The following is an 11,256-nucleotide window of genomic DNA, read 5'->3' as shown; positions in this document are numbered from 1 at the left end:
GACAGAAAATGCAACAATGAAGAACTTTCGCCCAAACCCACTGGAATGCTGACTGGCTCACAAAAGCCACAGCCCTGGTCAGAAGACAGCCTTTGTCTTCATCTTTGTTCTGCTGCCAGAGCACCAATGGCTCTGATGGGAACATCTGAGAAGCTACAGGAGCCACATAACATCTTCATTATATTCAATGACAATGACCGTTCCACAGAAGATAAACATGCCTGGAGTCCCTCAGATCTGTGTACACACGGCTCCTGTAGTCTTTTCGTCAAAAAAATTTCTGGGTGCAGGTTTAGATGAAGACCCTTCCATCTAATGGGCTGCAGTCTGGTCCTACAACAATTACATCAGTGTTTCTGCAATGAAAGCGGTTCCCCTCACTGTAATGGTCCTCCAACCAGTGACCATCACCCATGGAATTGTAGGCATTAGGGCACATGGCCCTCTGCAACACCTGGGCAGGAGGTTCCCTTCAAATGTCTTAGCATCCCTTGAAAACAAGAAAAAAATTCATGCTTCTAGAAGACATACTGGAGTTTGTCACAGCTACCCCCTCTTTGGAATGACTTTTCTGTCTCAAAGCATCCAGACATCATATGAGGACTAGAGTCCACAGTGTTTTCAAGAAAATTATGGGAAAAGTATAAATTTGGCAAAAATTGCTGAGCTAATTTCTGCACCATAGTCTTCCCTAAAGGGAAAAATTTTTGAGACCCCCCATAAATGTTTTTCACCTCATCATGCTTGGAGAGCTCAGATCTTCTTATAAACTAACCTATAGAGTCAATAGAAAACCCAAGATTAAAGAAGTCTTGGGAAAAAGCCATCATTATTTTGCAAAAAACGAGATCTGAGACTGGCAGTTCTCCCATTGATGACTTAGGCACTCAATAAATAACCTCGTCATTAGCATCCAGGGAAAGTGTGTCCCTGAAAATGGCAGTTCTTCTGCAACCTTATGTTTACTGGGGCCAACGGTAATCAGTCCTATGTGGCAACTCATGACAGGGAAACAAGGAAGAACTAAGGGCTGAGGTATTCCTAATTTTCTTCAACAAACTATACAACAGAGTTAGCTTCCCTGGGCACATGAGGATGGTAACTGATGCCATCCGTAGGGACCTTATAGGTGGACCAGGAGAAATACCTTCAGTGACAGAAATATGCAGTGACATAGATCTGGCAGGACATCTTTGTATGTTAGAAAGTGCAACATAGATACATAGTGTTCCAAAATTAAAAGAAACAAACAGAACAGCAAAAATAGTTGCGGGGACGTTACATAATGTAGGTGATTAAATGTATGAGATATAATTCAAACTAATGAGACTTCACTGATTATCTTATACAATTGCTAAATCCTAGCTAACAAAATACATTTCCTACACATCTAATAACTTTTTCCCATCCGGACTCTTGTGCAGAGGTAATTTACAAATTAGACTAAGAGATATCGCACATTAATTGCACTCATAACGGCTTTCTCCATTGTGAGCTCTCTGGTGAGACTGAAGACTGTTGCTACTTGTAAAAGATTTCCCACATTCACTGCATTTATAAGGCTGTTCTCCAGTGTGAACTCTCTGATGAGTACGAAGGTTAGCGCTCCAGGTAAAAGATTTCCCACATTCACTGCATTTATAAGGCTTTTCTGCAGTGTGAACTCTCTGATGAGTATGAAGGTTAGTACTACAGGTAAAACATTTCCCACATTCACTGCATTGATAAGGCTTTTCTCCTGTGTGAACTCTCTGATGATATTTGAGACGAGTGCTACTTGTAAAAGACTTTCCACATTCACTGCATTTATAAGGATTTTCTCCTGTATGAACTCTCTGGTGACGACGAAGATCACTGCTCCAGGTAAAAGACGTTCCACAGTCACTGCATTTATAAGGCTTTTCTCCTGTATGAACTCTCTGATGACTACGAAGATTGGTGTTAGTGGTAAAAGATTTCCCGCATTCACTGCATTTATAAGGCTTTTCTCCCGTATGAACTCTCTGATGATGACAAAGTTTAGTGGTAGTGATAAAAGATTTCCCACATTCACTGCAGTGGTAAAGCCTTTCTCCAGTGTGCACTCTCTGGTGACGAAAAAGTTTAGTGCTACTGGTGTAAGCTTTCCCACAGTGACTACATTTATAAGGCTTTTCTCCAGTGTGAACTCGCTGATGATGACAAAGGTCAGTGAATGTGGTAAAAGATTTCCCACAATCACTGCATTTATAAGCCTTTTCTCCTGTATGAACTCTCTGATGTCTACAAAGGTGGGTCTTAGTGATAAAGGATTTCCCACATTCACTGCATTGATAAGGCTTTTCTCCAGAGTGAACTCTCTGATGATATTGGAGACCACTTGTACCTGTAAAAGTTTTCCCGCATTCACTGCATTGATAAGGCTTTTCTCCTGTGTGAACTCTCTGATGATATTGGAGACCAGTGCTCCTTGTAAAGGACTTTCCACATTCATTGCATTTATAAGGATTTTCTCCTGTCTGAACTCTCTGAAGACTATGAAAGTTGGTCTTACTAGTAAAGAATTTCCCACAGTCACTGAAGTGATAAGGCCTTGGCCTTTCTCCATTGTCCACTCTCTGATGGCCACAAAGTTTAGTGCTATTGCTGTAACTTTTCCCACACTCACTACACTTATAAGGCTTCCCTCCAGAGTGAACCTTCTCATGACAATGAAGCTTACTGCCATCAGGTAAAGATTTCCCACACTCATTGTACTCATAAGGCCTTTCTCCTGTGTGAACTCTCTGATCATAATGGAGAGCACAGCTACTGGTAAAAGCTTTTCCACATTCACTGTGCTCATAAGGCCTTTTTCCAGTGTGCAAAGCTTGGTGATCATCTAGGCTGTTACTACTGCAAAAAGATTTCCCACATTCACTGCACTGATATGGCCTTTCTCCAGTGTCACGTCGCTGTTGATAATGAAAGCTAGAAAATTTGGTAACATATTTCCCACACCCAGAGTACACAAAACATTGACTTCCGACACGAATATCCTTTTCCTGAATAAATGTGTGGAGGCAACTAATGTCTTTCCTACATGCTTTTCTGGTGTAACAATTTCTTTGCCTTTGAAACGTCACCCCACGTGTCGAAATAGCATTAGGACTGTCCCTGGTCTGAGTAGCCTTTAGGTGGAGATGTCCTGACCCGGTAAGGACACCCTGCCCAACCTCCCTGCATATGAAATGATTCTGGGACATATAGAGACTACAGCTGTTTCCAAGTGAGATTCTTTTTACACTTCTAATGAAGGTCTCTTTCTCATGCTGCTGGTGAAATTTTGGACTGAAATAAGACCATTTTGCACATGCCCCACACCTCAAGAGTATCTGTCCATGTTGGGTTCCCTGCTCCTCCATCAAGTGGAAAATGTTACCCAAGACTGGGCCACAACTCTCACAGGGGTGCCTCTTCTGAGAAGACAAGGCTACCTTGGGATTCCTTGCCTGTGACACTCTTACAGAAACCTTCTCTTCCATCGGTGGCTCCGCTGTCTCTGTTTCACAAAAGCAACCTGAACAAAAGAAAACATTGGTGAAGGACATGTTCACTTTATAAAAACAGAATATCTTCACCACAAATGTTTATCTGTCCTGACTAGGCCTGATTCCATACAAAGATTTTCAAGACAAGTGAAATAAACTCTGAGGAAATGGATGCTATACATTACATGTCACCAAAGGTCAGTCGATGATGAAAATCTCACCAAGAGAGAGACAGAAGCCCAGGATGGGACACAAAAAAGAGAGGAAGGCTCTACTCATTGTTCATGCACAAACGGCTTCTTTTAGGACCTTACATGCTGACCATGTGAGTCTGTGTGGAATAATTTAATGCTGCTCAAAGCCATAAAAAGTAATTGTATTAGAGCACATGAAGTTCAACGTCAATATAATAATACGAGTGCACTCCAAGGTGCTGTAGGTATGTACAAACGTTGGAGTGCAGTAAAGAGAGACCTGTGAAAGAGGCAGAGGTACAAAGTCCAGAGAGGTTAAGGTTATCTGTGGGCTGGGAAATCGAGTAGATATGATCACTATTAGAAAGATCTCAAAAAACCTAACCGTCCATCTCAGAAATGTAGAGACAAAACAAGAAAGTAAACCCAAAGGTGGCAAAAGAATGAAACAATAAATATTTGAACAAGCATCAATAAAAGTGAGACAAGATTAAATAAAATAATACCTAACAGGTACTTTCCTAAAAAATACAAAAAATTGGCAAATCTTGAGCCAGCTAAAGCAAAATCACAAAACCAACCAAGCAAACACAAACAAACCTCAAAGAAATGAAAAAATAAATGAAAGATAAGACATTACACCTGACACTATGAACCACAAAACATCGTAAGAGATGTAGATGTTAGGAGATGACATCACCCTCCATAGAGAAATTTGTCAAGATCCCATATGAGCTTCTGAAATTAAGAAACAAATTTGGAGCCCTGGCCAGGTAACTATCTTGTTGAGTGTGTAGTCCTGATGCACCACGGTTGTGGTTTGTACAGCAGCTTTTGTATATGAATGGCCTGTCCTTGCTCAGGTAAAACCTGTCAAACAAGTTGCAGTTGGGTCAGGAAGCCCCAACTATCAATAAAAGGCCCAAGACCTGGCACCAGCACTAGCCTTCCTTGCTTCACTGCTGGGCCTCATCGGGGCAATCCAAACCCGATACAGAGAGGAGAATCTGCAGAATGCTCTGTGGATCCTTCTGGGTGGTTCCAGGCAGGGGCTGACTTTATATCTCCCTAAAGACCCTAGAGCCAGTGTACCCAGTGCCGAATGTCATACCATTGCAGCTTACAACACTTCATATCCAAAAGCGACACACTCAAGGGGCAGACTCACTGAGCACCAAAGCTCCACAAAAGAGAGTCCTACACTGCAGCTCTCCTACTAGGTCACAATGGCCCGGATAGATGCTAAAATCCTCAATAAAATTCTGGCAAATCAATTCCAGCATTACATTAGAAAGGTCATACACCATGACCAAATGGAATTTATTCTGGGGATGCAAGGATGGTACAATATCCGCAAATCAATAAACATGATACATCACATAAACAAACTGAAACACAAAAATCACATAATCATATCAATTGATGCAGAAAAAACATCTGACAAAATCAATACCTTTTCTTTTATTTTTTAAAATATATTTTATTGATTTTTTACAGAGAGGAAAGGAGAGAGTTAGAAACATCGTGCCCTTAACCAGAATCAAACCCGGGACCTTTGAGTCCACAGGCCGACGTTCTATCCATTGAGCCAAAAACGGTTTCGGCCCAACACCCTTTCTTCATAAAAACTCTCAGCAAAGTGGGTGTACAAGGATCATACCTCAACATAATAAAAGCCTTATATGCCGAAACTGGTAGGAGGACGACGTAAACAGATGGAAGAACATACCATGTTCATGGATTGGTAGAATCAACATCATTAAAATGTCCATACTACCCAAAGCAATCTATAGATTCAATGCACTCCCAACTAAAATACCAACGGCATATTTCACAGACCTAAAAAGTACTCTCCAAAAATTCATCTGGAATAAAAAAAGACCCCGAATAGCCACAGCAATCCTGAGAAAGAAGAATAAAGTAGGAGGGATCTCAATACCAGATTTCAAGCTTTATTACAAAGCCACAGTTCTCAAAATAGCATGGTACTGGCACAAGAACAGACATATAGATCAATGAAATAGAATAGAGAATCCAGATATCAACCCAAACCAATATGCTCAATTAATATTTGATAAATGGTACTACCAAAAAAAAAAAAGCCAAAACCAGTTTGGCTCAGTAGATTCGATGCCGGTCAAGGGCATGTACCTTGGTTGCGGGCACATACCCAGTAGGGAGTGTGCAGGAGGCAGCTGATCGATGTTTTCTAACTCTCTATCCCTCTCCCTTTCTGTCTGTAAAAAAATCAATAAAATAAATTTAAAAAAAAAAACATCAAGAAAGCCCTCTGCATGGGAGAACATATTTGCTAATGTTATCACCGATAGGGGTTTAATCTCCAAAGTTTAAAGGGAACTCATACAACTTAATAAAAGGAAGATAAACAACCCAATCAAAAATTAAGCAAAGGACCTAAATAGATACTTTTTGAGAGAAGATAGAAGGAAGGCCAAGAGGCATATGAAAACATGCTCAAAGTCACTAATCATCCAAGAGATGCAAATCAAAACCACAATGCGGTACCATCTCATTCTGTCAGAATGGCTATTATCAACAAATCAACAAACGACAAGTGCTGGCTAGGATGTGGAGAAAAAGGAACCCTAGTGCATTGCAGGTGGGAATGCAGACTGGTGCAGCCACTGTGGAGAACAATATGGAGTTTCCCCAAAAAAGTAAAAATGGAACTCACATTTGACCCAGTGATCCCACATCTAGGAAAATATCTCAAGAAATCAGAAACAGCAATCAGAATGGACATATGCACCCCTATGTTCATAACAGCACAATTTACCATAGCTAAGATTTGGAAACAACCTAAGTGCTCATCAGCAGATCAGTGGATTAAAAAACTGTGGTACATCTACACAATGGAATACTATGCTGCAGTAAAAGAGAAGGACCTCTTACTATTTCCAACAGCATGGATGGACCGGGGAACATTTTACTAAGCTAAATAAGCCAGCCAGAGAAAGATAAATATCACATGATATCAGTCATTTGTGGTCAATGGGGGAAAAAGGAGACATATGTAATACAATATGTAATACTTTAAACAATAAAGAATTTTTTAAAAAGAAATATATTGAAAATATCTATGTACACAACACAATTTATCGATTAAATGCAATCCTGAGGATAATTCCTATGGTATTTTACAAAGAAAATGAAAAGAGAATCTTCAAATGTATGGAATTAAAAAACTCAAACAGCAAAAGCAATCTTGAATGAAAACAAAGCTGGTGGCATAAACTTCCTGACTTCTACTTATTACAACGAGAAAGCAAGAAACAGTGTGTTGCTGGGGAAACACAGACACATCCATCAACAGAACAGAACAGAAAACACAGAAATAAACCCAGGCACATACTTTCAAGTAATCTTTCACAAAGCTACTAGACACAGAAGGAAGGAAAGATAGCTTCTTCAATGAATGTTGCTGCTGAAAATCAATACATGTAAACACAACAACACTGGACTCGGATGATAAAATGTAACTTAACCTGCATGACATAATTAAATATTAGCGCTAAAACTTAACCTCCTCAGGACAAATGAGAGAAAAAGTTTTGGAGGTTTGTTTTGGACAGGAGTTTCTGGGTGTGACACCAACCACCACACAAAATACAAAAAACATCCTAACCTGATTGGCTCAGTTGACAGAGCATCTGCCTGTGGACTGAAGGGTCCCAGGTTCAATTCCAGTCAAGGGCATGTACCTGGGTTGCAGGCACATCCCCAGTAGGGGGTGTGCAGGAGGCAGCTGATAGATGTTTCTCTCTCATGGATGTTTCTAACTCTCTATCCCTCTCCCTTCCTCTCTGGAAAAAATCAGTAAAATATCTTTTTTTAAAATAGTAAAAACAAACAGTCCAGATTGAAACAATAAAAAAACAAACTTCTTCACAGAGCACAGCAATAAACAAAATGAAATGAAAGGCAATCTAGAGGATTGGAGAAAATAATCCCAAATCATATGAAGGAATCGCTTCGAGTTACTGTGGATTAGGTTCTGATCAGCACAATTAAGAGAATATTGCGATATGGACAGGAATTCACACAAATAGTTGGGAGTTCCCCGGCAATAATAAAGGTATGTTCATACTATACTGCAGGCTAATAACAATGCAATGACTCTGTCTCAAAAGCAAAGTCGATATAACTTCATTAACGATATTTAATTCCTAAGCACTGGTAACAAACATCACAGCTTCCTAGAAAAATGGTGGCACTAGACCTGCTGAACGCAGAGTTCTCAAAAACATGGACTTTGTAGAAAAGCCAGTGTAGGGGAGCAATATCTGCAAAGCACAATTGAGCACATGCAACAATATGTGTTCCTATAAGTCATAACCAATTAATATATTAAATATACAAGGTATTCCAAAGAGTCTTCAACCAAAAAATACAGTTAACGAACAGGATAAAAATGTAGAGATAATTCTTACAAAACTATGTACAAAATAAAAAAATATACAAAAAAAATACTTTCCTCACAGAAAAAAGTGGAATCCCTCAGGCTTCCTGCAACACTACCAACCACAAGTCCTTCCCTGTGAACGTAGTACAGCGGGGAGAACTGGGACTTCAGGAATAGAAGGGAGCAGGGGAAACACACCCACCCTCCCCAGGACAGCAACTACCAAGGAAACTGGAAAGTCAAGCAGAACCACAGTCTACATGGGAGGACACAGCACACCCTGGGGGATGGGGCCTGGGAAATCCCAAAGCCAAGTCCAGGTCACTGGTGAGAGTGAGGGTCTTACCCAGCGAGGATACAAGTTCAAAGTTCTCCAGCATCACATTCAGGTACAGCTGTCTCTGACCCTCATCAAGGAGGCTCCATTCCTCCCTGGAGAAGTACAGGGCAATGTCCTCAAAGGTCACGCCAACCTGTCAGAATGGAGACAATTGACACCAGAGCTGTCTCTCTGAGAACCCCCACTCCTACTTCTTACACACCTTCCCCCCCTCAACCTCCTCCAGGGCACCCGGTTAGTGTGGACACCAGGCCCTAATGCCAGTGCAGGCTGCTCTCTCATCACAGTCCCATTACTCACTGGGATTGCCCTCAGCAGAGCAGCTGGGTTGGGTGGGAAGGATTGGGGGAGGGGAGGGGAGAGCAATGCCATTGAAGGTCTGGGCGATGCCTGCAGGGCCCCAGCCTTCCCGCCAAGCAATTCCACCGCAGTCTCCTAGATCATGCCTCCAAGACACAGCCAAGCCTGGGTTTATGCTTCGCCTTTCAGTCCCCACACCAGGTCCCGGGGACCATCAGCTCACACTTCCTCCAGATGTGCACACCACTGGGTAACCTTTAACCCCTTCCCATCTTCAGTCCCAGGTTCACTCCCTCAGCTCTGCCCCCTTCCTGCTCCAATGCCACTGGATCTCGCTGGACTCACCCATGAACTTGGCACATGGCATGGAGAGAAGCTTGTCTCCCAGCCGGGTCCAGGACCACCCCCGGCCTCTGAGGGACCCCACAGCCGGGAAAGCCCCAATGAGGCTGTGCCGTCCTCCCTGCAGCCTCTGATCTGTCCGCCCATCCTCACAGCCCACACCCTCAGGGAACCTCAGATGCCAGTCAGCCCTGTCCTCTCCGCCCTGCACTGGCTGTGCCTCAGAAGCCACAACGCTCCTCCCTCCCCTCCGCCTCCCTCACGGTCCTCCACGCGGACTGAGCTGCAGGACGTGACAGGCGCCCGCACCCGGGCGGTCCTGTTCGGTGTGAGGAGGCGGTGAGGCCCGGGGGACAGGAACTCACCTCAGCGAAGCTCCTCAGCGCGGGCGCCGCCATTGCTCTCTGGGGGCCGAGCAGGGCGGGAGCGGCGGGAGCAGCAGCCGCCCAGGGAATGGCGGTGCCGGTCCGAGGCCCGGCGCGGTCCAGGGAGCGACTGGGAGCTTCAACCCCAAGTGTGAGCTGTGATCGTCCTGCAGGCGCCCCCCATGGGCTGTGAGGCGGGGAACACCCCTCTCCTGCCTTCTCCACGGGACCCTGCGACCAGGAGCTCCTGACCGCCTGACAGACCTGACAGAAGACAAAACCCGCCCGGAGGACTAGTCCCGCCCACAGAAATGGACAAAGGAAACTTGCCTTTTCTCAGCCTCCATTGGCTCAGCCTGGTGGCATTCCTTACAGGGCCTTCTGGGTAATGTAGTTCCTAGGCTCCAAGTCCGGAATTCTGCATTTCCTCAGAGCTGACTCCAGGATTGGTTTTGAGGACAAATAGCCCAAGAACACACCAAGTATACTCAGGCCCTCCAGCGCCTCCAGGGGAGGTGATGTCTGGGGCAAGTTTGTTTCTCCTGCACCTGCTGGCTTCCTTTAGCTGCTGGTTTTGCATATCTTTCTTCAGGACCTGCTCTTTCTGAATGGCAGGCATTGTTTCTTCATTCAGGCCAACTGTAGCTTGCAGAGATTGCTCAAGTCTCTAACTCCATCTAACCTGCCTCCATGGAATCCATTATACAAAGTTAATGTCACTAAACAGATACTCATAATTAAGAGCATCTGATTCTGATTCCATCCGAAGTGTCAGCTCTGCCTGGGCTGCAGTGTGGATAAGATGGCCAACATACATGTGAAAAATGCTCAAAGTGACTGATCACCAGAGAGATGCAAATTAAAGCAACAATTAGGTAACACCCCACGGATGTCACAATGGCTGCCATCAACAAAGGACAAGTGCTGGGGAAGATGTGGGAAAAAAGGATCCCCAGTTTACTGCTGGTCGAAATGCAAACTGCTACAGCCATTATGAAAATCAGCCTGGACTTTCCTCAAAAAATTTAGTATGGAACTGACATTTGACCCAGTGATTCCACTTCTAGGAATATATCTTAAGAAACCTCAAACGATGAGATATAATGTATATGCCTTTATTTTCATAGCAGCACAATTTTCAATAGCAAAGATGTGGAAACAGCCCAAGTGTCCATCAGTAGATGAGTGGATTAAAAAGCTGTGCCACAGCCCTAGCCGGTTTGGCTCAGTGGCTAAAGCGTCACCCTGCAGTCTGAAGGATCTCAGGTTTGGTTCAGGCCAACAGCACATGCCCAGGTTGCAGGCTTGATTTCCAGTAGGGACTGCACAGGAGGCAGCCAATCAATGATTCTCTCTCATCATTGATGTTTCTCTCTCTCTCTCTCTCCCTTTCGTTCTTCTCTGAAATATATATATATATATATATATATATATATATATATATATATAAAATTATTATTTTTTAAAAAAAAACCAGTGGAACATTTATATCATGGAATACTATGCAGCAGTAAAAAAGAAGAATCTTTACCCTTTCAGACAGCAAGGAGGGACCTAGAGAGCATCATTCCAAGTGAAATAAGTCAGTCAGAGAAAGACAAGTATCACTTGATCTCACTCATATATGGAATCTAATTAACAAAATAAAGTTATGAATGGAGTGGATTCAGAGACATGGAAGGATGGAACCCAGGGAAGAATCTCAAAGGGAAGAAATGAGAGGGTTAAAAAAAAAAAAAGGAAAAACAACCTCAGGTGAGTATTAAAACACACACACACACAC

The 11,256-nt window shown here is 43.1% G+C and overlaps 1 protein-coding gene across 1 annotated transcript; it reads right to left on the bottom strand.

The window, feature by feature from the left end:
- Positions 1 to 1,299: 1,299 nt before the first annotated feature.
- Positions 1,300 to 3,124, bottom strand: LOC129147791 (zinc finger protein 665-like). The gene is made up of 2 exons (XM_054711154.1): positions 3,105 to 3,124; positions 1,300 to 2,874 (listed from the first exon to the last, which is right to left on the bottom strand). The coding sequence occupies exons 1-2, from the start codon at positions 3,122 to 3,124 to the stop codon at positions 1,461 to 1,463; spliced, it is 1,434 nt and encodes a 477-aa protein (XP_054567129.1). The 3' UTR covers positions 1,300 to 1,460.
- Between the last annotated feature and the right edge of the window lie 8,132 nt (positions 3,125 to 11,256).

Source organism: Eptesicus fuscus, chromosome 21, assembly GCF_027574615.1.
Source record: "Eptesicus fuscus isolate TK198812 chromosome 21, DD_ASM_mEF_20220401, whole genome shotgun sequence".
Classification (NCBI taxonomy): Eukaryota; Metazoa; Chordata; class Mammalia; order Chiroptera; family Vespertilionidae; genus Eptesicus; species Eptesicus fuscus.
This window is presented reverse-complemented; position numbering and strand designations above follow the sequence as displayed.